At 57.0% G+C, this 27,154-nt stretch overlaps 7 protein-coding genes across 7 annotated transcripts; 5 read left to right on the top strand and 2 right to left on the bottom strand.

Annotated features, from left to right (window-relative positions):
• Positions 1-258: 258 nt before the first annotated feature.
• Positions 259-933, top strand: LTHEOB_5636 (AT-hook motif protein; the record flags this gene model as incomplete). Its single annotated transcript, XM_035514803.1, has 2 exons — positions 259-373; positions 515-933. 2 exons carry the CDS (start codon positions 259-261, stop codon positions 931-933), a joined length of 534 nt encoding a protein of 177 aa, XP_035373926.1.
• Positions 934-7,460: 6,527 nt separating this feature from the next.
• LTHEOB_5635 (uncharacterized protein) lies at positions 7,461-9,474 on the top strand (the record flags this gene model as incomplete). Its single annotated transcript, XM_035514802.1, has 2 exons — positions 7,461-7,613; positions 7,711-9,474. The coding sequence occupies 2 exons, from the start codon at positions 7,461-7,463 to the stop codon at positions 9,472-9,474; spliced, it is 1,917 nt and encodes a 638-aa protein (XP_035373925.1).
• Positions 9,475-10,341: 867 nt separating this feature from the next.
• Positions 10,342-11,895, bottom strand: LTHEOB_5634 (uncharacterized protein; the record flags this gene model as incomplete). The annotated part of the gene is made up of 2 exons (XM_035514801.1): positions 10,342-11,817; positions 11,893-11,895. 2 exons carry the CDS (start codon positions 11,893-11,895, stop codon positions 10,342-10,344), a joined length of 1,479 nt encoding a protein of 492 aa, XP_035373924.1.
• A 3,767-nt stretch (positions 11,896-15,662) lies between these two features.
• On the top strand, positions 15,663-16,272 carry LTHEOB_5633 (Histone H2A; the record flags this gene model as incomplete). Its single annotated transcript, XM_035514800.1, has 3 exons — positions 15,663-15,678; positions 15,747-15,829; positions 16,000-16,272. The coding sequence occupies 3 exons, from the start codon at positions 15,663-15,665 to the stop codon at positions 16,270-16,272; spliced, it is 372 nt and encodes a 123-aa protein (XP_035373923.1).
• Positions 16,273-18,214: 1,942 nt separating this feature from the next.
• LTHEOB_5632 (R3h domain protein) lies at positions 18,215-20,165 on the top strand (the record flags this gene model as incomplete). Its single annotated transcript, XM_035514799.1, has 3 exons — positions 18,215-18,562; positions 18,615-19,206; positions 19,258-20,165. 3 exons carry the CDS (start codon positions 18,215-18,217, stop codon positions 20,163-20,165), a joined length of 1,848 nt encoding a protein of 615 aa, XP_035373922.1.
• Positions 20,166-23,122: 2,957 nt separating this feature from the next.
• On the bottom strand, positions 23,123-24,411 carry LTHEOB_5631 (Ubiquitin fusion degradation protein; the record flags this gene model as incomplete). The annotated part of the gene is made up of 3 exons (XM_035514798.1): positions 23,123-23,932; positions 24,017-24,331; positions 24,409-24,411. The coding sequence occupies 3 exons, from the start codon at positions 24,409-24,411 to the stop codon at positions 23,123-23,125; spliced, it is 1,128 nt and encodes a 375-aa protein (XP_035373921.1).
• Positions 24,412-24,812: 401 nt separating this feature from the next.
• LTHEOB_5630 (Lin1 family protein) lies at positions 24,813-26,198 on the top strand (the record flags this gene model as incomplete). The annotated part of the gene is made up of 1 exon (XM_035514797.1): positions 24,813-26,198. The coding sequence occupies one exon, from the start codon at positions 24,813-24,815 to the stop codon at positions 26,196-26,198; it is 1,386 nt and encodes a 461-aa protein (XP_035373920.1).
• Positions 26,199-27,154: the final 956 nt, after the last annotated feature.

The following is a 27,154-nucleotide window of genomic DNA, read 5'->3' as shown; positions in this document are numbered from 1 at the left end:
TCTAGGATTCTTCCGCTTCCTTTCTTGCTCCTCTTCTTCTACAACCACAACAACGCCCTCCGTCTCGATCTCGACGGCATTCCAAGAACTTCTTAACAAACCTCAGTAAGCTCTTCCCAGCCTTGAGTAATACAAGACCAATCCACAGTCGCGACGCGACGGCGCCGGACACTGTCGAGATATTTGCACCTCACTTGCGCAACTCCGCTGACCTTACTCTCGTTCACCCGATCAGAAAACTCACTACCCACCGCGATCATGGTTCAGTGGAACCACGAAGTCGACGCGAAGCTATTCGTGTGCTGCCTGAAGCAGCTGACGTCCACCCTCAACTATCAGCAACTGGCTGCCGACATGGCTACCTTCGACATCGGTTCGTCGCAACTCCCCGCCCTCACTCACACGCATCCATACCCTCGATCCATCCGCATCCCCCCCAGCCTCACCTCCACGTTTTCCATTTCTCCTTCTTGACATTCTCGCACGCTGCTTTGCCCTAACCTCAACGCTATAGAGGTGACCGCCAAGGCTATCACCCACCGCATCGCCAAGCTCAAGGCCGAAGCCAACGGCAACAAGAAGGACGGCTCTGGCGCTACTACTCCCGTTAGCACCCCCGCTAAGCGCGGTACTCCTCGTACGCCCAAGACCCCCGCCTCGGCCAAGAAGGGAGGCAGCTTCGTCGGCGCCAGTGGCCGTAACAAGCGCAAGAATGCGGACACCGACTCATCCAGTGGGGATGACTCGGAGGGTGGCAACCCCGATGGAGAGTGGGGCGTGAAGCAGCAGAAGAAGAAGAAGACGGGAGACGGTGGCCGCCAGAAGATGATCAAGCTGGAGAAGGGCGATGAGGACGAGGACGAAGTTGTCGAGATGGCCCTCTTCAATGCTGCTGCTAACGCTGCTGCCGAAGACGAGTTGGAGGCTGTTTGAGAGGATGGGTCTTCTCCTCTTCTGGCTTTCACTTCGCAATGACTTTGGCGATGGTGTCTCTGCGCTCGTACAAAGCGGCATTTCCTTTCAGATTGCTTCACACTGATCGACTTTTCAATACGATCCGATCCTTGGTTTGGTGCCTCGAGCACCCTTGGGTGTTTTGGGGGGGCGCATAGCTGGAGACAGGCTACCACACTGTTAGGCGCTCCAGAAAAGAGCGACGAGTCCTGCTAGCTAGACCATAGAACTTAGTCAGGGAGCGACTCCTAAGCACGTCCCAGACAAATCGAATCCTCTTTGCTCTTCAAACCCCACTGCAGACTTCGTACATGAGTCGTTGGCGCAGGTGTCCGGGCATAGGTGTGGCCTTAACTTAGACAAGGACATCCGGACGTTGGATTCAATTGTGATCTTCTTTGTGGCCCGCTACGATACCACCATCAAAGCCCAGTCTAAGTGCTAGGACGAGAAAAAACGACATGCGGGTGGAGAAGAGGGAAAAAAAGAGGAAGCAGAGACACAAGGTAGGACCCAAACGGTACCTGTGTCATCAACCTTGACTAGTAACTTTCCTACGCGCCCCACGCGGAGAAAATGTCTTGCTGTTTCTAAAAAAAGGGAGAGATGTGGAGAAGACGGGCTTCGACTTGCTCGAAGCGACCTGCCTTGGGCTCCTATTTTCCCCCCGGCCTCGTTACTGATTCTGCCTTGTGGACTCGTCCCACACCTCTGTCACATGCACACCCACGATGTCTCGGTCCTTTGCGACAGTGCAAGAGGTTGATCGTATGCAAGGCCACCCAATGGTGTTAACGATGAACGATCAGCAGAAACGCAGCGTCTCTCGGTCCTTTCGGAGCGAGTCCGAGTCGCGGTCGCGGTTGCACGTGGGCGGTGTCAAATGTGTGTGGGTCGGAGAGCCTAAGATAGAAGCACAAGATCCCAGCAACAAAAGAAAAGTGAGAGGGAGAGAAAAGGGAAGAGTTCGTTGCGGCTTTGATGTGGGTCCCCACCGACAAGAAGGTAAAAAGAGTGGCTCTGATGACGATGATCTTTCCCAGCCGGGTAGGTGTGTGTGCCAAGCAATGCAGGGGTTGGGCCTGTTAAGAAGAGGGATGTTTAACAGTATAGAGAGATCCTAACTATCCCATTTGGTCCTAGCATTCGACCCATTCCATCATTCCCGTATAACGGCTACCCGAAGGAACGCGAGAAAGGGGTTATTTTGGGTTGGAGGGGGATGGCGTAGCGTTTACGTCGTTTGGGTGCAAAGGAAGGCGCACGGTTGCGTATGTGTGGCGGTGTGGCAGCTAATAGAGAGACCCAAATGATGGTAAATTATCCATCCTTGCTGCGGCGCGAAGTGGCGATCATCATGATTTGAATTTTGGGTCACGGGCCTCGGTCAGAGCGCGACGATGGATGCTGCGGTTGCGATGGTGGTGCGTTGCCGAAGAGAGGTTCATTTGGTCCCATTAAGCGACGTTAATTGTTTTGGTCGTTAATTAGGCGATGACGCAGGGGGTTTGCACAGTGCTGCCGGGCTGTGCACTTGGTGTTCATTTCGTGGATCCTTTTTTGGGAAGAGCCGCCGGCGCTTGGACGTTCCCTGTGGCTGTTGCTACATGGGTGGGCATGGTGCCTGGGACAAATGCAAGGGACGAGGGAGCGCGACGTTGTATGTAGCATTTGGACGTCGATGTTACCATGGAGAGACCCTGTTCTTTTCTGCATACAAGAATAGCTGCTGCCCGGGATCATCGCTTCTGGAAACGCTTTCTGCTCTTCAGAAGTTCAACTGCGTAGTCGTCGGGGTGGATAGTCCGAGTCGGCCGATTAGTAGACAGCACAAGAAGGCCGAGGTGTGGATCCCGTAGGGCTGGCTTACGCATGCCTTTTTCACCCCCACAGCGCAAGAAAGTAATCGCGCTCTACCCGTAGGCGGTGAAAAGGATTCCCTGTCGCAACGACGTAATGTCACTGGTGGTGGTGGAGCCGAGCTGGAGCCGTCATCCCATCCTCAGCCTTACGGAGCTGCCGATGGCTTTCTGCGGCGCCGACACCGGCATGTGGCCCGAGCGGGTGGTGACCATGATGGTCGTTGCAAGTAGCGGTGGCCGGCACGGAGACTTGCTGGGCACGACATCCGTCCGAGCGAGCGGATGCTCGGAATATGGGGAATTCACGAGCCAGATGGTCTGGGCCTGTGGCTGCAGTTGTGGCGGTGTGCGGCTATCGAGAAATTGGATGTGAGAGCGTGTGCGCAAAGTGCGTGCGCTTTCCTTGGTCTGCGGATCTTTCCCTGTATCAGGTGCTGGTCTAGACGCTGCGTCGATTGCTCGTGATGCTCGATTGCTCGATGCGGAAGAAATCGCACGGCGGCAACCTCGTATGATTCCAGGCATGCAAGGCATGCATGTCGCGTCAGGCGGTTGTTGTAGTGACCATGACTCGGCCGCCAGAGCCGTGTCAGAGCTCTGTTGGGTTCATGTGAACGTCCATCGAGTGAGTGACTGTTGCACGTCAAAACAAATATAGAACTCTCTGACCTGACCGGTGATATCGCTTGTCGAAAAGAGTAATGGCAGTACCAGGGTTTGTGACTTTCGTTGAGTCCTGCGTGAACTTCATTTCGTCACGTCCTTCTCCCATGGCGGCTCGACGACGAACGATGTGCGAATTGAGATGCTGCAAGACCAACTCGTCTTTCCCGATAATGTCGTTGGCCAATTGCAGTTTACGGTAAAGGCGCAGACTTCGAGCGAGAGGCACGAAGATCGTAGGATCGGCAAGCTTGAGAAAAGAATCAGATATCGGCGATGTGAGTAGAGAGTAGACGTTCAAACAAGAAAGTCGGAGGAACCGGGGTGCGAACGCGCTAAATTCGGAGTTGCCGATGACCGCACACTGGAGTCGTGCCTGTCGTTTCCCAGATGACGTGCTGCCTGCTAGCACAGACGGTGATGGCGATCCCATCCATCATGTGGCTAAGCTCGATTCTTTAGATCGTCAGGCTCAAGCCCAGCAGGCTCGTATCACGTTCAGCCACAGCTCGTCTCGCGAGCGGGATGTTCCCTGGCAAGGGTGCAAGTGGGGAATGACGAAATCCCCCTGAGTAGCTCAGCCATTTAGTTTCAACCAAAAGTTAATTTTGCCATTAAAAGCTAGCGGGAAAAGTAAAAATAAAACGAAAAAAGAAAGTCCATGCCAGAAGCAGGCGCACTAAAAGGAATACGATCCAGGAACGACCCGCTGATGCAACCGAAAAAGCAGCGAATGACGCAGAGGGATATCTCGAACAGTAGGCAAAGAAGGACAGGAAAGAAGAAAAAGAAAAAAGTGAGAGAAAACGCCCTCCCAATGCAAAGGTTCTTTTAGCAAGCGACTCGTCGCAGACGTGAATGCCGTGATCCCCTTTACACATTATCCATTACCAATAACGCCGGTTTTCTGCCGTCTTGGACTGCCAGCAAGCCAAGGGGTATACGGGTTTTGATGTAATTTTTTGATGGTGGTTGCAGTGCCGGCACCGCAGTGTATTCCGTAGGACTTATCCAAGCGGAAGATTGATGATGAGGAGGCGCACCGTCGCTCATGTCCGGAGGTGGGCGCAAGTGATTTCGAAGTTGTCCAATCAGACGGGTTCCCATCCGGGGACTTTGGTCCCTTCTCGTATCGTGACCCGACCAGCGGGTCTGTTCCGGTACTCCGTCTCCGTCGCAGTGGACCCGAGCAATGGCGAAGAGTTCAGCGGGGGCCCCCGGAGTCGCGGATTGAAAGGGAATGTCGGCCGAATCTCTTGTTTACCGGCCGGTGGGCGCTGTCTTCGCGTGGGCGGCGCAAGTGTAGCCAACGTGGATGATCTTGTCGGACACCGGGTGGCGGCCAACTGCAGCGCAGGCATCGACGGCGTGCACATGGTAGATGCAGCCGCAGACGGCGTACTTCTCGACGATACGAATGCACATTTTGGTGGTGTTGTTGGAGGAGTTCGTGGTTTAGTTGTAGCCGCCGCGACCCATTAAACCAGCAAGGATGTTCCGGAAAAGGGAATTGGATTGCTGAGAGGTGAAGAAGAAGAGAGACGGACGCCGACCGGTTGCTGGACACTGTCGAAAGGAATGTCGCTGGTGGTGAGTGCTCGGTGGCGGCCTGGGAAAGTTTACTTATACATTCTGGCTGGGGAAGCGCAACGGCCATCGCGAGATGTGACTCTTGGAGGATCAGTAAGGCTGCTGCGGTGCGCACTCGGGCCTCACGACGGATAGCTGTACTAAGGATAGATTTGCGCACTAGCCACGGCTGAGGCTGACCGGCAGACTTGGCCGCTCCGGGCAAGGTGCGGTCCTGCGCAAGCAGAATTTGGTCGGCGGGGGTGGAGGGGGGTGAGGCGCAGCAGCGATGCGGATGAGAATGACATGAGCGGAGGTCAATTGACGGCTGTAGTCTGACTTAATTGATCTCCACCACGTGCGCGACAGGCCGTGCGCCGCCTTAATTGCAGGGAGACCCGCGACATAATTGAGCCCGCTCTGGGTCGCTAAGCTCCGAAACGCCCCAAGTGAGGAAATATTGGGCGCATATTTTGGGAGATTTTGGTGGTGCGCCCGGAGGCGATCACCGTTAGGGAAATTAGGAGATACGAGAAAAGGGGAGGCGCAATGCCCATCGCAGAGAGCGCTCGCTGAGTACGGCGAGCGCCCGCGATGCTGCAGGAGCGGGTGCCGCTGACAGAGATGGCGCGGCGAGACCGAGACAGAGGGAGCGGGCGTGAGTCGCGGCGTCGGGCGCGGTGGAGAGAGCCGGCGGGTGTTGGGGGCTGCGGGAGCCGCGTGGTGGCAAGGGAGCCGATCGCAGCGAGACGAGCTCAGGCACGGCTGCGGTCATCCGCAGAATGGAGCCTCAGCGGGAGTCATGGGATGTGGCAGTGAGGTCAGCGCTGGAGGCGGCCGCGATAGGGCTGAGGCCGCTAGCCCGCTTTGGGCCGCGCTGGACACCGCTCTCTCTCACCTCACTCGGTCCTGCTTGCTCCACCCCGAGCGAGCCCACCGCGCATCCGCGCAGCATGGTCCTCCTTCTGGCCCGCCGCCCGCTCGGCTGACTGCATATGGCGCGAACCGCGCCATGACTCGGGACCCTCCAATGTGGCGAACATCCAGGGGTTCCGAATGTGGGGGGTGAGGCGGTGCAACCGATCTGCGATAGACGACCGTGGATGCCTGTCGCTCACCTCTGATACTCGCCGTTTCAGCAGCCGCCCATGTCTTCCGGTCCGTTCCTCTGTTTCAATGCGACGTTTCATCCGACCGTTCTGTTTCAGTCTGTCTACAAGTCCCGCGCCCGCCTTGCCTTGAACGGCTTGGCCCGGTACATGTATAGAACACGCTCGGACTCCCCACTGAAGATCTGCTATCCTCTGCCCACTTCTCACCTTCGGTTGACGGTATCTGCACGCCCAGCCGGGACTTGTCTCTCAACAATATTATCTGCTACCTTGCCATTATTCAGCGAGCCGGCATCCGTACGAGATGTATCCACTGCATCCTTTAGTTGCATCCTGCCGCCGGCATCGCGCCGCACTTCGTATTGCACCAATCCTCCCGGCGCTTCTACTTGCCTCTACCGCTCCTTATCCTTGTCTTGCCGCCGTCCGGTACGTGTGGAGACTTATTTCCCAATATAGATTCCAATATTTTGCTCGGCGCTCTGGTGTCGGTGCTCTGGTGTCGGTCAGTAGGTCATCAAGGACTTTGCCGGCCCGCTCGCTCACCGGTCATAATGGTATTGTCATGGCCAAATTTCACATTGTTTGACTTTGAGTGCTGTCCTGTGCATGACATCTCCATAGACATCAAAGACTTCTAATTGTTCTGCCTTGAATCGTGTGAATGTCGATGTTTGATATTCTTTTGATGCTGACAAACAATACGTTTGCACTAGGGACTTCTTTGTCCATGACTGAAAGATTCTGTGAACTGGTTTCTTAGGCACCTTCTCGTACATACCATCTTGCCTTAGTGTGCTTGCTACATGAGATGCTAGTCTGCAACTCCCACCCGCAGCCCTAGCCTGAACATGTGAAAGAGCGATATCTCATTCCCATTCGACTCAATTGATAGAATCTGGGCTATATAAGCATAATCTGTCGTCGACGTCCATCAGCCTTGGTTGAAACGACGATAGAGTGGCAGACACGACTGACGCTTAGGATCGTCAGTCTGCCGCAATGAGCTCCAAGATGCACACGACGGGCTCGTCAGGCCGAATTAGCATACATCTATCCTTATTGGTTCAGACATTCTCTGTCAGGTAGCTGCATCCAAATGAGGTAGGCGCGCGTGCTGGCAGTGTGAAAGTAAAGTGTCGAAACATCCACAATAGCAACAACAGAGGCCCGTGCGCGGGTGGTTCCTACTTTTACCATCCAAGCATTCGAACCTCTCTTCCTCCTCCAGACTTGCCCACATTTTCGAGATCACTAGCAGCATCGGCTCACAGCTTTTTCTGCGCTTACCATCACGAAAATGTCGCACTCCGGCATGAAGCTTCGCTCCGGCCTCGTCAAGGCCGCCGACGACATCATCGCCCCCCGCAAGGACAAGTCGCGCGTCACCAAGCGCACACCGCCTGCTCCAAGGACGCCTCTGGCCGCCGCCGAGCAAACTTTTGTCAGCAAGGTAAGCCTGCTCAACCGCATCGTACTGCAACACCTCACTCCTACTTCACTCAAACGCTCGACTGCCTTGCGCACAGTTGCTGACGTTTCTGTAAAAGTTCCGCTGGACTGAGAAGAGGGACAAGACCCTTCTCATCCACCTCATTGGCCTCGGAGGTGCCATCACCGATGAGGAGTACGCGAAGTTGGCGACGCTGTGGGAGGGCGCCACAGCCGACGACGTCCATGCCCGCGTCGAGTTTCTGCGAGCCCAGCAGATCCTCACCGTCAGGACGGAGGAGACAGCTGAGGCAGCTGCCGAAGCCGATCCCGAGTCCGCGTGGGCCGACAATGTCGACCAGTCCGCCAACGTCGAGGAGCCCGTCTCGTCGGAGACCTCCTCACCGCTCTCTTCACCTCTCTCCTTGGCTAGTGAGGCTCCATCACCACCACCACCATCATCTCCAGCATCTCTTTCCTCTTCCTCGTCCGCCGCTTCCGACGACGAGGGCGATGATGACAACGATGACGACGAGGCGCAGCCCGCTCTCAAGCCTGCGCTCAAGTCCCGGACCAGCACCACCGCTGTTCCCGGCGGCAAGTCCGTCAGATTCGCATCCCCGTTCATCGCCACGAAGAGCACAATTCCCCGGATGGGCAAGGGATCGTACGTTGACGATATGAAGCGTGGACACCAATGGGTCCCTGTCGCCACCGCTCAGTGGGAGGAAGAGATGTTCGATGCCGAAGACGCCGCCTTCTCCGCCTCCGCCTCCGCCTCTCCCCGCCGCCGCAAGCGCTCCGCCAACGCCGCTGCCGACGATGACGAGCTCGCCCGCCCCGCCAAGCGCAGCCGCAGCAGCAGCACAACCACCGCCGCCGCCGACGACGACGACAGCAGCAGCAGCAACGGCAGCGACAATCCCGACTACGAGGAGGAGGAGGAGGAGGTTCCCTACCCCCTCTCCCAGACTGCCCGCTCCCCGCGCGTTCCCCGCACACGTGCCGGATCCCCCTTCACCGCCAGCAACATCAGGTTCGCTGACGATGACCCCTCTGACTTCCCCCGCTCCTTCCCCAACAAGTACGCCACCTTCCCGAAGCCGGTGCGCGCCATTGCCGCCGTTGCCGAGGGCGAGGACTGGCAGGAAGAGAGTGAGGATGAGGGGGAGACGGCCGTGATCGCGGGGGACGTGTCCTTCGAGATGCGAGAAGAGTACACCCCCAACGTGCGCTTCACCACGGTCCCACATTCCCCTCCAAGGGTCGTCCCGGACGAGGGCTGGTCTGAGCCGTACGCAAAGGACCGCGGCGGAGAATGGGAGTCTGATGAGGGGGAGGGTGAAAGCGAGGAGGAGGAGTCTTTGGCGGAGTTTGGAGATGAGGGTTCTGTGGTGGAGGAGGCGGAAGAGGAAGAGGAGGAAGCACCTTGGCAAGTCTTCCAGCCGGCGCAGCCTCTCTACGACCAGACGCACGGCTTCTCGGGCTATCAACAGGTGGAAGGTAGCAGTGATGCTGCTTTCTATGGCGACCAGTTCATGAATGCCAACTACGGCGCGGCTGGGGGCTGGTACCCCGAAGCGTCGCAGGAGGAATTCGTGGACGATGGTTCCGCCGGGCAGCAGTACTACTACCCGCCACCACCTGTCGACGATGGCGGTAACACCCCTTACCCCGGACTTGGCAGCGCCCCGCCTGCATCAGTCGGCGAAGAAGAGGTCGCCGAGCATCCTCTTCAGGAGCAGCAGCAGCAGTATGAGGAGGAGCCGAGGGAAGAGGAGGAGAGTGATGCGGACGACGTCGATGACTGGACGTACTTCAACCAGTTTGACAACGGGTCCGTCTCGCCTACCAACCCTACGTGGGGCCAGTGGAACCGCTAGGAGTGGATGGTAGATCCCGGAACTCTTCTGGCTGATACCAGCTCATCGCTCGCTCAGAAGCTAACCTACCTCCCGGAGTTTGCAGTGCATTGACGATGGCGGAATTTCCCTCTTGGCTCGAACCGATAATGTACCTTTGTCATGCCTCGCCTCGCGGTGGAGAAGGCAGGTGCCGGGGAGAGTTCTCGAGATGTTTCTAGTTCATCCTCTCTTTGTCTCACTCTCCCCCTCCGGAGTTGCAATGGAAGATGATGATGGCGGAATTTCGCTGGCCAGATCACCGATGCGTCCTGTCAGGCCCACCGGCCCGTTTTCTGGGTGGCGGTGCCTCTTGGTGGGAAGGCGGATAGCGCATCGCTGGTTGGTATGTTTCTAGTTCATCCCCTCTCGACCGGCACTCCCCTCCTGGTTTGGATACACGTTTTCCGGTTCTGGAAAGGTTCTCTCCCGGTCTTGTCACGTCAGCGTGCTGGATGCCCGCATTTAAGCGCACCAGCATTCTCTCCACCGTCGCCATGAGTGCTGTATTTGCTGAGCTAGTCTCGCACTTACACCTCATATCCGTCACCATTCACCTCGCTGGACGAGCATTCGCCGACATTGACAATTCGAACCGATCCAATTACTCTTTGTTCCGAAGATGTGTACATAGTGCATACGAGGCCATACAGTCGTTACCAATCCGGAGCTGACGGATATATCCGGAGAAGAAGTGGCTCAGGACGTCTTCTCCCTCATCGCGAGTTTCTCTTTCTTCCATCTCTTGAGTCCTCGCAGGACGTGTCCCCCTTCTCCACAGGAACCTCGACTCCGGCCCTCTTATCATTTCAACCGCCTGTTCATTCTCTCCCATCCCTGGATCCTATCTCATGCGCTATTCGGAATTCCCATCCCTGGCAGGTGCGCGAGCGGTGCTCTCTCCACCACCTCCTTGATCTCCTCGACGATAGCCGACTGGGGCGCTGGAACGCCGACAGCAGCAGACACGACGACTGGCTTGCTCGCCAATGGGCTATCAGTACGCTTGGACTCCTCATCACCCTGCACCTCAGTATCCATCGCCTTCGCCAATGCAGTGGAAGCAGGCTCACGGACGGGATCCTCGGGCGCCCACTCCTCGTCATCGTCGTAATCTTCTTGCGGGGCAGAATTTACTGGGATAGGGCCGGAGATGACGGTCGAGACACCATGCGCCGGGAATTCGTCGTCTTCGTGGATGGTGCCGTTCATACCATTGGTCGACCAAGCTTCGGCGATCTCGATGGCAGTCTCGACGGTGACGGACTCGCGTCGTGGCGGGAAAGAGGGGGTTTGCTCGGCCTCCTTGTCTTCTTCTTCATCTTCCTCGTCGATGACCGGCTCGGCGCTGATGGTGGTCACGACGGACGGACGGCGCGACGTGTCGAAGGCGGAGCCGAACGGCGACAGATTGGCAGGCTCGCTCGTGGTGGTAATCTCAAAGGTGGCGATGATCGAGGACCTGCGCAAATCGCGAAGCCGCTCTTCAATCACTAGCGGCTCCTCATCGTCGTGGTGCCAGCCGTTCACCTTAACCTCGAATGTCGCCTCGGGAGCGACATCAGCCTCAGCCGGTGCGGCCTCGGGTTCAGGTTCAGGAGCAGAAATGGGCGCTTCAGGCGGCACATCTTCATCCGCGAGAGCAGGCGCAGAGATAGGCGCAAGCTCAGGCTCGGGAACAGCAGCGGCAGCAGCTGGCGGGCTGAACGCAGCGACGGCGGCAGCGGCGGCCTTGTCGTCCTCTTCCTTGATCCTCAGCTTCTCCTCCTGCTCCCTCTTTTCTGCCGACGCCTTTCTCAGCGGCTCGTACGATGCAAACTTTTCGACCGACCGACCGCGACCGAGTCGCGGCCGCTTGGCGTACGCGAAGCCAGTCACACGCTGATCGTCGGAATCATCCTGCGAGTGCTTGGCGCTAATGGGCGAGTATGGCGGCGGCGATGATGATGGTGCAGCAGCAGTGGATGCCAGCGGGGGGACTGCTGCGACTGCGGCGTACGATTCGCTGCTGTACGCTGGCGGTGGTGCAGGCGCGGCCGCGGAGCCGTTTTGCGCCGACGCCTCAGATGTGATCTTCTCCTCAACAGCACTGGGTGTCGCCTTGCCGTTGGAACCGTTCGTCCGCGTCTCCTCAACCTTATTTTCCTTCCTCTCGGACTCCGGCTGCTTCGATTTCGGCTTCGGCTTCGGCTTCAGCGACTTACGCTTCCGCCATTGCAAGAACAAGATTATGGAGCCGGCGGCGATGGGAATGCCCAGCACAACGCTCTTTCGCGAGAGCAGCTTGGCCGCGTGCTGCTGGTAGATGGAAATACTGCTCGAAGTCTGCGGAAACAGCGTACAATACGTCAGCACCAAAAAAAAAAAAAAGATGAAGCTTCAAGCAAACGCTGTAACTACCATTTTCGGCGCGGCGCTTGAGAGGAGCGTGCGATTCGCAGCGTCTTTCCAGACGTCTCAATTGCGCGCCCAGTTCGCACAGCGGGATATCAAACGCAAGGACGGCGGTAGCGGGCGGAGAAAAGGGCGGACAGAAAGGAGGATGGGCGGTCTGGAAGGCTCGCTGGTCTGACGTTTTGTTGATCGCTGGGGGCGTGTGCGCCGGAAGAAAGTCGAGGGTCAGGAAATGGCAGAAAACCAAGGCGCGCGGGGCTTTCTTATTTAAATGAGGTCTGCGACAGATGCGCTGTCCGTGTCGTAGCAACAGAGCTGCAACCAGAGGGGAGCGCCACGGCAGAACGATGGTCGCGCGGACGGTCGACCCACAATTACCAGCACTCAAGTCAGCCCTTTAGCCAAACAACTCATCGGGCGGCATGGATCGGGTGCCGAGAAACAGGACCAGAAGCAGGGCAACGGCAGGGAACGAGCAGAAAAAAGGGGACCGCCATCGGCCAACAACGGTGTGTTTACAAACTGTCGGGTGCAGACCGCGCCGGACGCCTGAGCGGCGGGCGAGAGTTTGGGCCCATTGACGTGTTTTGGCCGCCTTCTTCCTAGGCTCATCCCAGTGGGCAATTTGTCTAGCGTGATGCCACATCCGCCGTGGTGTCAGGTCACCAAAGCTCACCAAGCCGCCTTCTTTCGTGTTGTGTGGAGAGTCAGGGGGAGGACAATCGTCGCCCGGATCGGACACGCCCTGACTACTTGCTGCTGCAACCTGACCGCCGCGCAGCTGCTGCACCCGTCGGCGCCGTCTCTTCCTATTATCTGCGCGTGCGCCGCACATCATCATGCAGCGACGCGGGCACGTTCGCCGGTACGCTAAGAACGATCCCCTGCGCTACTTTTTTGCTTCGGAGATGCCCAGCCCCATACCGCCGCGCCGCCGCCGTGCTCGCCGCCTTTTGGTCGTTTGGCAGCCCAAGCAGCTCAGGGCCCGCCGCAGACCAGTGCTTCCATCCGTGCGTTGCTCCCCCGTTACTCTCGGAGCCTTTTTAACGCCATCCTTCACGCCGACGGGAAAAGCCAGGGAGCCCTCAATTAAGAAAAGCACCATCATTGGCAGCGGTGCGGAGGGAAGCAGAGTCATGACTGCCGCGCTACGGCGCCCCAAGTAGCCGACGTGGTGCAATGCTCCACGTCGCTCCGCCTCTTCCCCGCCGATGCGATGCGATGAACGACCGATCGCCCGCGATTCGTGAACGGCGGCTTTCAATCTCCCTCCGTGACGTCGCCAACAACACAGGTACGCGAGCGCCCCGCCAACGTGGGCGAAAGTGCATGCATCCATGACATGCACGTCGGAAAAGGCACGTGGGAAAAGGGCCCGGGTGCAGCAGGGCTGCATGTCCTAAACCGCTTTGGGAAGTATGCTCGGGCGAGGGCTTGCGCTGGCTCTGCTGTCAATATGTAACCGCGCCGCCGCTGGCGCTGTGTGGCTGTCTGGCCGCCACTTCCAGATAAACCAACCTTGAGTGACCCCTTACCCGGACGTGAAAGGGGTGAGAGAACTAAATGGGCTCAACCTTTTCGCAGTTTCGTCCGACGAGCCTAGATCGAAGGACGTGGTTCCGTGGTTGTATGCTTACATCCGCCGCACGAGCCTACGGATCAACCACAACTGCGGTTTCAATATAGCTTGTCTTGTCATTCGTCAGCCACAAGCATTCTATTAGCATCCATACCGCGTATGGTGCGATCTAAACGGCGCAGCTAAGGGCTTGGCTGTACAACTCCGGACTTCCCCTTCAAAGTCCGTCCGTAGCTACCTCCAATGCAGTCCGAATTGACGTCAGGTCAGAAGGAGGACCAGAAAGCAAAGAAGAAAGAACAGCAGGTACAAAGCATTATCGCTTGGCTATGTCGACTTTGCAACTGCAAAAACAGATCATACACGACACAGGGCTCAACATTACCCTGGAAATTCCAATATTCAATTCTGAGAAGGTGAATCTGTATCGTGGGTGCGCCAGTTGGCTTTGTACCTGGGTCAGATCCTCACGATTACAATATTCATTCATGAAAGCAAGAAGTGAAGATAGAAAGTCGAAATGGGCGGGATTACAATACGATGCGCCCCAAAAGCGACGAGGAAAGACGGAAAACGGGTGGACATTGAGAAGCTGGAACTGTAACCAAAGAGGAACTTGGGGAACGAATGAAGCGGAAATGGCGGGCGCAAGGTCTGGGGTAGATGATCGGGGGAAATAGAACAATCGTGGAACAAGGATGATTAGGGACACAAGAGATGAAACACAAAATTGGCGCTTATAGGTTCGTTCTTGGCGGCTTACCGTGTAAAGGTTGAGCTGAGTTTAGTGGAATGGGTCAAAGGAGGATTGAGACTCTGGCTCTCTGAGCTTGTCTGAAATGCAGGCGGAAAAAAGTAACAAGATTCCATAGTCATAAAATGGTAGTAGAGATATTGTGTGTCGCAATCCCCTTTCAGATTCTCGTAGTGACTTGACGCTTCTTAATGAAAGCGCAGCGTCTTATTGGAGCAGACGAGGGCACCAGCTCTTCAGATAATGCTGACGAACAACACGCTTTACCATAGATCCCACTATCCTGCTGAAACATGCACTTCTGAATGAGATTTCCTGGAAATAGCGAGATGCAAGAAAAGAAGGCGTGAAGGAAACGGATTCTGCAGCGCAATGCAAGGACTCAATTGAGATGTTCGCCTCGTGCAACCTATATGGCCGTGTGTCTCTACTAGCGCTTTATGCGGGTTGCATCTTCGCGACATATGGAGGCGATGGAGTTGAGAAGATCATGCCCAAGAGGTCGATGGATTGCCGTGTTCGCCGACTGCGCAAGGCCTGACGTTTCCCCGGAGAGCCGGCATTTTGCCCTCCGACAACCTCTACAGCGCTGTCTAAATGCTGGAGAGAGCACGAAGTCTACTCAACATCTGCCTACAGGAGCTTCTCCGCGCTCCGACATGAAATTTCCAAACTCATTCGCCTCATCAAGCGGAGCGCCCGCCCCAGCGGCGGCTGCTGCGTCGCCTTACAGGTGCCTCCCGTCCTGAGGCCAACTCACTTCCATCAGGATGTCTCTCTACCGGTAAGTAGCATTACCTCATACACTGGCTTTCCTCATTCGGATGCATTCTCCCGAGTTGGAAACATGCTTTCCTTGGCTCTTCAGCGGTCTAGAGCAGTAGTGGCTCAAACTGATATCTGCTCGACCCGTGTCATGGGCAGCCTCTTGCACGAAGAAACCAGGAAAGCTCTTTCCATTTTCCCTTCCCTCATGCGTCAACTTACTCGAGACGCCTGCGATTTTCTCTGACTCAGTAAGGCTAACACGAGCTATAGTCTTGCAGCGCTGGCCCGAAGAAGACAGTTTGCCCAGATGCATTCCGCAACCCATCAAAGCACGTGACTTGGACCATGAACTGCACCAGCCAGAATTGGTAATAGCGATGCAAGGATCCCTTTGCATTCATCCAGAAACTTCTTGCTAAGATGTCCTGCAGTCATTAGGCTTCCGTGTTGCCACCTATACGTTGCAGCCTGGTGTTGCTGTCATAGGGTCACGTGTTGTTCCCGTTACGCCTGGGCACGATTCTAAAGAAACGCGCGGGTTCCGTCTGCAATAACACAACACCCACCACCGCCCGCCCAACCCCGCCGCGTTTTCAACCGAATCAAACATTGGTTCAACGGTCGCACCCTTCGTCTCGATTCATCTATACGATCAAATAGATACAAAGCATAACCATGCCGGGAGGAAAAGGTAACAATTTTCGGGCCTCTACACGTTCTCAAGAGGTGGCTAACGCGTCCGTTTACCGCGTTATACAGGCAAGACTGGCGGCAAGACGGGTGGTAAGGGAGATTCGAACGTCAAGACGTCCAAATCGCACTCGGCGAAGGCCGGTCTGCAGGTAAGGCTGAAGCCGTGCTTTTGTACGTGACGCGCCACGTCACGGCAGAGCTCCCCATGACGCCTTTTCATCGTGTTTGATGCGCCCGAGAGAAAGCTGGTGATAACGTAGTCGCGCCTTAGTTTCCCTGCGGTCGCATAAAGCGTCACCTTCGCAACATCACCCGGCAGCGCACGCGCATCGGAGCTAAAGCCGCTGTATACCTTACCGCCGTCCTCGAATACCTGACTGCCGAAGTGCTCGAGCTGGCTGGCAATGCGGCTAAGGATCTGAAGGTCAAGCGCATCACGCCTCGCCACCTGCAATTGGCCATCCGTGGTGACGAAGAACTCGACACGCTTATCCGCGCCACCATCGCCTTTGGTGGTGTGCTGCCTCACATCAACCGCGCGCTGCTGCTGAAGGTCGAGCAGAGGAAGGGCAAGAAGGCCGTGGAGGTCTAGGTCATGTTTCGGATGATACTGTCTTTCTGGGAGGATGGAACCAAAAAAAGATAAAATACCCGGCCCGGCGATTGATATGGGCGTTCCGTAATGACACATGGCGGGGAGGTGCATGTACGACTATGAACCACGACCACTCGGCGCGCAAGGATGGCTGAGGGCGTCACATTTGCCGCGCTCCCTCAGACCGCGATAGGTCACCTTCAGCCGGTCCGCCCTCCCCTACATGTCTGTCGACGGACATTCAGTCACGCCAGCTCTCCTCTGACCCAGGCCGGCTTTTCACGGTCGTTGCTGCACGCTCTGTTTGCGATATTACTCCGGGTTGTTCGTTTCGGCGTGGCGGGAGTCCGAGGGTTGGGAGACCAGACGGCTGCGTAGTGTTAGCTTTAGTAGGCCAGGTAGGAAGCCTTCTTAATGTCGCGAGTAGACAATGAACTCTCTGCTATCTGGATGGCGGGTGCCGTGTATCACATCGACTCATGTTTTCAGAAGACTGACAACACGCCACCGTTGGACAAAGCTGCGTGATCCGAAGTGCATGACGGCATGGTTGACGCATCGAAGCATTCCCAGCCCCTAACGAATCACGGAATGGGCGATGCAGAGCTCATTGCTTTTTAGCAGAGAGGTCCATTCCACAGCGACGCTAGCATCGAAGCACCGTTGCGTGGGACCGTGCCGAGCGGCGCGAGCCACGGCGAACCATGGACACGCGCTCGCCCAACAGCATCGCCGTATGTCTCACAAGAGCGGGCAAACAAAGACACCCTCCATCTCGCAATCACATGACGGGCTGCAGCTGCGGGCGTGGGCCGGGGTCGAGGGGCAGCGCCAGTCAGGATCGGCCTCGCTGCTGTGCCTCGCGGGCGGGGAGCAGCGGAGGCCGGGTCGTCGGGCGGCTGGGCTGGCGCAGTGATTTGCCAGGCGGGCTGGGTGCGACTGATCACAGCAGGTGGGGAGGGATTGGACAGATGGGATACGGGGCGGGCGCGGTTGATCTGCAGCATGCTGTGCGACATGATGGTCCTGCGAGCGAGCGCGGGCTCGATTGGGCTCCTCGGGGACGCGCTGGCGGGCTGCGGCAACGGGCGGCTTGGGGCAGGCCGTCGAGCTGCTCGCCGGCTGCTGGCGTGCGGGCTGGAGAGCGACGTGGTGGCTGTTGCCGGGCGACGGCGAGGGCGTCTGGACGCTGGCGCGGCGCAGGCACATAGCCCACGCGTGTTTGCCATGACGATGGCGGGCTGTGCGGCTCGAGCTCGTTCTCTGCTGTCTAGGGGCGGGCCGAACGAAGCTCTGGCGTAGGCGCGCATGTGGTCCCTCCTTGGCTGGTTATTGCCGGGCGCGCGAGCAAAAGGGGTTATACGCTCTCTCACTCTTATTGATGCCAGCGCTCGCCCGCCCTCTCCTCCTCTTCCTCAGCAGTCTGCCTTGCGCTCCCCGGCCTCTCGCTGCGCTCCCCGACGCCTGCCCGCCGCCGCCGCCGCCTGGCGCTCTCCCGCGCTAACCTGCTTTCGTGACGAGCCACCTCTGAAATTTCGGTGCCACTGGCAGCGGACAGCCAGGCACTTGCATCGCGCAGAGACACGCGGCCGCCTCTTGCCCCTTCGACCAGCACTTAGCCCGCGCCGTGCCGCCGCGCCAGTGCCTGTCGGGCCTCAGCTGCTAGCGCTGCCCGCCCAAACCTCTGCACGCTCGCCGCTCTCCCCTCGCCGCAGCCCTCGCGCTCTTCTCTGCGCTGCAGCACTCGCACCCGCGCCGCCACCTTCAAATTCCGCCGCTGAAGTCGCGCAGCTTGCCAAGCGACAATCCTGGCCGTCGAAGCGCCGTTTCCTCGGATGCACCACGCGGCTCTTTGAGTTTGCTCTGACGACGCCGGCACGACGACACGACCACCCAGCTCGTTTTTTTCACCGCTCGACAACCGCACAACCCCTGAAGAATGAGCAACCACCCGCACGACATGTACTACGACAACCCGTCGTCCCGCTCGCCGGGCTCGCAGCGCCATCAGCCGCAGACGCTGCACCGCCAGCCCTCGCGCCAGTTTGACGCCTACGGCCAGCTCAACCAGGGCCTGTACACGCCCGAGGACCCCCAGGCCCGCTACGACGCATCCCGCTACAACGAACGCCTGAACGCGACCATCCACGCCGGCTACGGCGGCTACGAGCTGGGCGGCGCCCAAGGCTGGAATGCGAACGCCTTTGGCCAAAACAACAGCTTGGCCGCCATCAACGCGACCACCAGGATGAAGCCTGCCGCCCGCGGTCGCAGTGCCCTCCCGCAGGTACGTCTCCCCGCCATCCCAATCCCTACCGCTATGTTGACCCGTCCAGCAGACTTGGCTCGACCAGCCGCAGCAGCAGCTTCCCTCCATCAACACCTTCACCGGCCTCGGCGGGGCCTCGCTGGGCTCTGGCCAGAACATGCCGCAGGGACTTGGACAGGGAATCGGCCAGCCGCAGATGCGTCAGGACCCGTACGGTCCGCAGGAAGTTGACGAGGAGTTGATCCCCACCGCCATCGTCATCAAGAACATTCCTTTTGCCGTCAAAAAGGAGCAGCTCGTGCAGCTCATGACCGATCTCCGCCTTCCGCTGCCCTACGCCTTCAACTACCACTTTGACAATGGTGTTTTCCGCGGCCTGGCTTTTGCCAACTTCACGACTGCTGAGGAGACGGCGGTCGTCATTGAGACGATGAACCACTTTGAATTGCAGGGCAGGAAATTGCGTGTCGAGTACAAGAAGATGCTTCCGCTAGCGGAAAGGGAACGGATCGAACGGGAGAAGAGGGAACGCAGGGGTCAACTGGAAGAGCAGCACAGGCCTATGGCTGCCTCGCAGCTGCAGAACCAGCCGTCGCTCTCGTCCATGTCGTCCCATGTCCCTCCCGCCACTTCACCGTCCCCAGTCAACGGTAGGAAGCCAGGTAACGTGACCCGATTAAATCGTCTTGTCAGGACTAACTTGGTGTGTGCAGAAGTGGACATGAACGACCCGCAGGTCCTGCAGTTCTACTCCCAGCTGCTGCTTTTCAAGGAGGACCCCAACCGTGACGTTTTGGTTTTCCCCTCTACTCTGACCCCTTCCCAGCGCCGTGTCTGTCACACGATCGCGCATCAGATGGGTCTGTCACACAACTCCAAGGGTATGGGCGACCAGCGACAGGTGCACGTGTACAAGTACCCCGCCCCGGACACGAGTCCGCCGATGCAACAAATGGCTCCCACCAGCCATCCGCTCGATCCTCAAAGACGCGGTCTCAACCGCGCTGCAACGACCGATTTCAGCGATGTTCGCGAGGGCTTCTACGGAGGCACCCTTGGTCGCCAGTCATCTGGCCTCCTCGGCTTTCCCGATTCGCCGGGCGGTGGCTTGACTGCCGCCCCCAACCTGAGAGCTGCCAAGTCCTACGCTGATCTGCGCTCATACACGCCATCACCGGTACCTTCAACTGCAAGCTTTCCGGCGACGCTCGGTGGGAACATTAACAGGTACCAGGACTACGGCACCACGTCGACGAACCCCAGCCTCACGCCGACGGCGACTTCCATGGCCAACAGAGATGACAGCCTTCTCGTCAATGGCTTGAGCAGCATGAGTTTGGGTAGCGGATTCGGCCAGGGCGGCAGCCCTCGCGGCTTGCGTGGCATGGTTTCTTGGGAGTCGGAGAGGAACCCCGGCCCGATCGGCGGCCACAGATCTTTCAGTAACAACTTCGACGGCGAGCAGAGTCGCGAGCGCAGCCAGGGTCTCCCCACCCGCCAGCCTCGTGGACCCATCCCGGAGCGCGGCTCCGGCTTCTCCCGCGGAAGACAGAACGGTCACCACGGACGCGGAAGCGACGAGCTTTCGTCGCAGTCCGGCGTCGAAATTGTCGTCGAGTGAATGCAGCATACCCCGTCACGCCCATCTACGCACTAAAGAAGGAACGGCCGAAAAATCTTACACAAGAAGCCCCAATTCTTTAATCGCCAGGGGAAAGGGGCTTTCATGACGTATACGACGAATGATGCTACGAAATGTAGACCACTAACATAACGGGGTTCACGCTCCTCACATCGCCTTCCTTACTCGATCGATATCCCCAACCTTTCCTCTGGATTCGCGAAAAAGAGAATTAGTGACGATTTGGGTACTTGTCTTGCCTTCTGAAAAGAGACGAAGAGAATACAAAAGCATTTATGGGGGTGTTGGATTCACATTTTGGATGCTCGTTGCTGCTGCTGGTGCTGCCGCCGTCGTCGTTTTTTCTCACCATCACTTGCGGCCTTTCTTCAGTCATCGCTGGTCCGTTTTATTCTTTGCCTTCCGTTTCATGGCGGGCGGGATCTTGCATTGTATTATTGAGTCTTGTTCTTCCATCCCCCCCTTAGTTTGATTGGGGGTTTGCTAGTTTACCCTGCTTAGTATTGGTGCGGATTTTAAAGCAGGGAACGCATCATTCGACTGTCTTATCTCACTTTCCCCAATCTCTACTTTTTGAGAATCTCTGTTTCCCGTCCCCATCTTCTTTACGGATACCTCCGCGAACTTTTGGAGCGACATGACCATCACAACTCGCGTAATGAACGACTGAAAGATCACCGTCCCCCGCTCTTGTTTCACGCCAGCATTGCCCATCGCTCGTTGGCGAATGCGGTGGGCCGAGCACGGCTCATCTACGGTCCTATCCTCTCCGAGATACGGAGCCAAAGAGGAAACGCGTTAACGCCGCTCACGATCAAGATGCCATTAATGTCTACGACGACCGCGATGCCACCTTCCGCAACGCACGCACCAAGCAAAGAGGATCGAAAAGGGATGAGAACACCTGTCTCTTTTCATGTTTCGCTCACTCAATGCTGGGATGGCCGCCCGAAATGAGGTTCTACTATTTTCAGGGTGGCTCCACCGAATAAAGCTTATTACCTGTGGGGGCATTCACTTTACCATAACCCCATTCCTAAATTTGGATGGGCGCGATTCGCACTTTGCTTTATCTCCTTCCTCTCCCCTGGATTCATGCCGGACTTCCGGTGCACTGCCGCCGCCACCATCTAGTGCTCCGTATTCATTTAGGTGGGACCATCTTGCAGAAGATGTGCCGGTTTGCGGCTGTGGAACGGTTCACTCAAGCCACGGCCCAGGTTTCCCATACTCCGCAGTCACCCACCCTCTGATGTCATCATACCTTCTTATCAGTTCTCCATACCAGTGCTCCACAACCTTAGTCCTACGATCAATCTCGAAAATTTGCAGGGTTGATACTTCACGTTTCAGCTATTTGATTTCTTCTAGTTTGACTACTAAGCTTCGTTACTTTTCATGGAAATCTTACCTTGTCTTTTTCAATGTTGTGGTTTCCTCTACTGTTGGTTCCCGCTTTCGGTACTGATAGCTTACTACTTCCGCTATGCTTCAGCTATCACTTGATTTCATCATCATTTGTCCGAAATGCTTACGTACTTTGATCGAAATTGTAGCTCTGCTTTCGGATTCTGTCAGCACATTTAGCAAAGGAATGGGCGGAGCGCTGACTCCGACTTTGCTGGGTTCCCTTCATCTTGTCCCTTTATTTGCTTGTCTGATTGGCCCGTCTCCTTTTTCTCTTGGCGACCTATGTCATGTGGACCCGCATTGTTGGACCATTCGTTAATGGTACATGGTGATGGGATTGGTTGGGGAGGGTAGCTGGCGGCTTTGTTGTTTCGGTGCGGTATTGGTCTTTCTTTTTCCCTTCTACCCGTGGTTGATGACGGGATGGCCTTTTTGGGATGTTGGGGTTAGTTAGTAGGCTATGTAGAGTATGCAGAGCAATGCGAAGGATCATCTCTCTATTCTTATAACGTTCAACTGCTATAAAGTACTGTGTAGAGCTTACCACGCTGCATGCTGGTTTATGTACAGAGTTTGTAAGCAGGGGCCAAGAAGGGAGTATGGAACTACGAAGTGTACAAGGACACGAGTCACTTAAGTGAACTTCTACACGAGATAAGGAAACAACATCGTTGTCTATTATTAGGAGAAACCACTCGAAACCGCTCAACTGTGAAGTTGGAATAAGCGGACTATGTGTGTTTCCATACAAAGACTCATCCGATTTTCTTTTTCTTGGAAATAGAAATACGTAGGTGATAGAAAGTAACAAATATAGAACATCATACACAATGAAGACGGCCGATACATGATCCACTGCTTGTTTAGCCCCCGTGGTTCGCAACAGACAGAAAGAGAAAATGCGGTTCCGGATGAAGCTAGTGCCGGGAGATATAGAGTTCAGGGACCAAAAGCCCATTCTAACGACGAGTCATCGCATTGCTTAGAATTTGCTTGGCACTCACAATGACGACAACGAACTAATCTCAGCTATCGTTAAGGCGTCCGGCCCTTCCGCTCCGATATGCTCATCCCCAGACGTGCCTATCTAGCCTCGCTCCAGGTACCAAAAGCGTAGAACGCGACCATGAAAGGGTGGAAGAAGGATAGCATGCTTTGAGATTGAACCAGCTACTCCGTGACGCCGCCCCCTGACCCCATTGCAAAGTTAGTCATTTCTATCTCTTTTCCACGGGAGTTCTCCTCCCAGACACCACCGTCCTCCTCCATCAGCCGTTTGTCCTCTCCCCCAGTGTCCAGTCACCGAAGCACCCACTAAGACTGGAAAGAAATGAAGTGGCTACGAGTTCCCACCAGATGTTCGAACTATGCCATTGGTCATGCAACGCGTGAGGAATATCATCGAAAAGAAAAGGTACCCTGGTCCCCACGAGCAAAAGTCTAAGGCAGGAAAAAAAAAGAAAAGAAATCGAGAAGGGGGCCCATTGTGAAAAACTCCAGTCCGTCCAAGTCTTTACGCTCCCTCTTCAGCTCTTCTTCTTGCCCCTCAAAGTCTGTCCTTGGCCCTGGAAATGCGGCTTGTCATCGTCGCCGCCGTCTCCCGCCGCCGCCGCCCCCTTGCCCTTGACGGGCTTGATCTCGTAGCCGAAGAACAGCTTGCCAGGCGGCAAGCGCAGCGGCTGCGGGCCGTTGGCGTTGCGGCGGACGGTAACGGGCGGTGCGATGGCGGGGTTGCTGTTGGCGGAGGCGCCGGCGACGGGCGTCGAGGGCTTGGGCGTGGGCGCCTTGCTGCCGCGCTTCGACGACGACAGCTTGTGGCCGCCCGACAGGAAGTTGGACGAGACGGCCTTGGCGCCGGCGGCGGCCGTCGTGGAAGCGGGTGCGATGGCCGCGTAGTTGATGGCCTGCGCCATGGTGCCGTGCGGGTGCAGCGTGCCGCCCGGCAGCACGCCGCCGCCAGGAGCACCGCTCGCGACGCTGCGCGGCGTGCTGGTGCCGCTGGCGGCCTTGGCTCGCTGCGGCTCCTCGTAGCCCACGGGTGGCGCGAAGTCGACAGACAGGTCCGTCTCCAGGGTGCAGATGGCGTGCGAGTCCTGGTTAGGCTTGACCTCGAGCACGGCGATGCTGTAGACCTGGTCGTTGTAGGAGAAGGTGAAGATGTCGCCGAGCGTTAGGCACGAGAAATTGCGGAAGGCCTGCTCCAACACGGCCTTCGGGTCTGAGATTTCGAGGAAGTCGGGAGACTGAGGCTGCAGCTTGATGAAGTTGCCTAGTGGCAGGTCTGTCGACTTGACCTGGATTAGGTCGCCCGGCTCCAGCTGGAGCGTTTGCATGAGCTATTGCAAGTCAGCCAAACTACATCCTCATCCTTTTCCTTGCAAAGACTAGACATGTCGATCCAGAATATTGTAGGTACGCACCCAGTATGGCAGATATATCTTGCCCTCCTCGGCGGTGAACTCCAGCACACCCGCGTGCGTCCGCTTCTGGGCCTCGCCGTTAATCAGCTCGAAGAGCATAGGGTACGTGATGTGTAGGCGGGTCAGCTTGTCGAGGGCCGAGGGCGGCATGAAGACCTTGCCGCCGTGGTTGGCATCTTCGCGCTCGGGGCCGGGCATCATGGCGATGGGGTAGCAGCGGAAGTACTCGTCAAAGCGCCGGGGCTGGCCGCCGCGCATGCCCATGGCCTGGTACATGGCCATCTGATCGTCGTTGTCGTAGTAGTTGCCGCCGAACTGTGTGCCGCGTAAGGCGGGCGTGCTGTTAGTGGGATGGAGTGGTTGATGGAGGCGGCGAGAAGGACTGTACATACCATGGTGGCGGTTAAGTGCTCCTTTAGCCGATGATGGTGGAATGTGAACGTGTTCGGGGTCCGCGGCTAAATGTATGAGGTGCGTGCGGCAGGGTGGCGTGTGAGTTTGAGCTGTTGGCAGTTCTGGCGATGAGTGAGCCGCGGGTGAGCTGTGCTGTTGCTGGAGCTTTCGGGAATGACGCAGGCGACGCCCGCCCGCTCCGCTCGCGAAAAGCCGCGCGACCTCTCAGCCTTCACCCTCTCTTAGCAACATTCTAGCACCAACCCCGCGTTAGATTGTGCGCCCGGCACCCGATCGCTCTATTCCGCCATCCGTCCCCTCGAAAATCTTTCCGCACAGATAGCTTGTCGCTGCGAATCCGCCTTCAATTGCCTCCCAAAACAAACAATCCACCCAGCTAGAAATGTCCGCCTCGCGCCCCAAACGCGCCCCAGACCTGCCCTTCCCCGACGGCGGGGCGGGGGCCTCCGACGCCTCGAACAAGAAGCCGCGCTTCGACTACCGCAACCCGTCGACGTTGGCCGCCGACGCGCCCGAAGAGGACGCCATCCTCGAGGCCGACGAGATCGGCAAGGCGCAGCGGCAGGTGAAGCGCAATGCCGTCAAGATTGACGGCTACGAGTCCGACTCGAGCGAGGAGAACTTCGACGCCCGCGCCGAGGAGAAAGCGCGTCAGGCGAAAGCGGCGGAGCAGGCGAGCAAGGATGCGGACGACGCCGACATGTTTGCCGACTTGGAGGAGGACTTCAAGGACGGCGACGAGGACGAGGAGCTCAACCGTGAGGGCAAGGGCAAGAAGAAGACCGTCACGTTTTTGGAGGAGGACCAGATAGAGGGGCAGGTCGCGGACAGCAAATCGGGCGGGCACGTGTCGGCGGACTTCTCGATGGATAACAAGGGCAAGGGCAAGGCGAAAGATGACGATGAGGATAGCAGCAGCGAGAGCGGTGGCGACGAGGAGCGCGACCGCGTGGACAGCGATATGGACGAAGAGCTTGGCGCTGGCTCCAAGAAGAAGCACGCACCAAAGCTCGACGCTTTCAACATGAAGCAGGAAAACGAGGAGGGTCGATTCGACGACCAAGGAAATTACATCCGCAAGGCGAATGACCCAGATGCTGTGCACGATACATGGCTGGAGGGCTTGTCGAAGAAGGACATGAAAAAGGCGAAGGAAGCGGAGGAGAAGCGCGAGGAGGAGCGCCGCAAGCGCGCCATCGCAGACGACCAGGTGCTCACCAGTGACATCCTAGCAACCCTCATCACCCGCCTGGAGCGCGGCGAGACCGTCCTGGAAGCCCTCGCACGCCTCGGAACCGGCAAGAAGAAGGAAAAGCCGAAACCCAAGTGGCAGAAGAACAAGCGGAAAGCCAATGGGGGCACGGAGAACGGTGACGCAATGGATGTCGACCCGGCCCAGAAGGAGGAGGACCCAGCGGAGAAGCGCCGCCGCGAGGCTGTTGAGACTCTCACCGGTGCAGCCGACCAGTTGCTCACGCGCGGCCAGTCAGAAATTTACGAGCAAGAGCGCGAGCTTTTGATACGACAATACAAGCGCGAGACAGGCGACGATTGGGTAGATCCGCCGAAGGAGGATGAGGCTGTGGGTGAAGGGGAAACCAAAATGTGGGAGTACAGGTGGTCCGATGCCAGGGATGGTGGCGAGAGACACGGCCCCTATGATGGTCAGACGATGAACGCCTGGAGTGACGCAGGGTACTTTGGCGAAGGAGTGGAGTTCAGAAGAGTAGGCGAATCGGGTTGGGAACGAGTTGTAGATTTCTTGTAATTGGTAAGCCACTTACCAGAGGTTGGAGGGCGGGACTTGATCAAAATTTGAATATACCACAAGAAATGCATGAGCGTATTCTAAATCACGTTTTGCGCATCTAAATCCAATATTTTTTTAACGATTAGCACCGCCTTAGCTGATATCATTACCGCTGTGCGACGCGAATTTCTCAGCCTGCGAAGCTCTAAACCCCATGCCTCTTTTAGGCACGAAACATGCCTAGACGGTCACTCAACCTGCTCAGATGGACATTACACTAAGAGAGCTCAGAAGAATTCCCCATATGTGACCACCACTGAAGAAATCGTAGCAGTGCTCAATGCACCTGCTCATCAGCTAAATTTATTTCTATTATCCGTAAGGTGAAGTCCTGCCACCGCTATGCTGAACTGCTCAAGAGAGAAAGAGAAGAGAAGAAGAGAAGATAGAAGAAGAAAATAGCACTCTCGCGGTTGCTATGCAGAAACCAGTCAGCAAGCGAGAAGGATGCAAATCAAAAAGGACAGTCCCCTTAGAAAGGAATGAAAACCGCCCATGTGCAGTTCTCCACCGCTCGGTTGTCGATGTGCCCGACAGCAGCCCTGTTATCCAGAAATGTGTTTCGATTACCCTCAGCTTGTCCGTGAATCCTCCGCCCTCCACGATCCGGTGGTGGGTTATCTTCTCCAACCATGGCACTGTATCGGGCTGACTGGACTACCGAGGCTTTCCGGCGATCCGTCTGCCGCACCGTCACTGCTTTCTCCTGGCAAGCTTCCCCTAGCTTGTCTCCAAGTCCTCGGACTCTGATACACCGGTGGCGGGCTTTCGATTCGCACCTCTGAACTTCTGGCGTGTCCGGCAGACCCTGTCCTTCCATCTCCTTCCCCTTCGGCCTCGCTGTCTAGCTCACCCTCTACTGCATTCACGATTCTCAATCCTCCAGGCGGTGCAACGCCCCCTACCGCATATCC

This window comes from Lasiodiplodia theobromae (genome assembly GCF_012971845.1).
Source record: "Lasiodiplodia theobromae strain AM2As chromosome Unknown scaffold_15, whole genome shotgun sequence".
Taxonomy (NCBI): domain Eukaryota; kingdom Fungi; phylum Ascomycota; class Dothideomycetes; order Botryosphaeriales; family Botryosphaeriaceae; genus Lasiodiplodia; species Lasiodiplodia theobromae.
The sequence above is the reverse complement of the archived record's forward strand: the minus strand, read 5'-3'. Positions and strand labels throughout refer to the sequence as shown.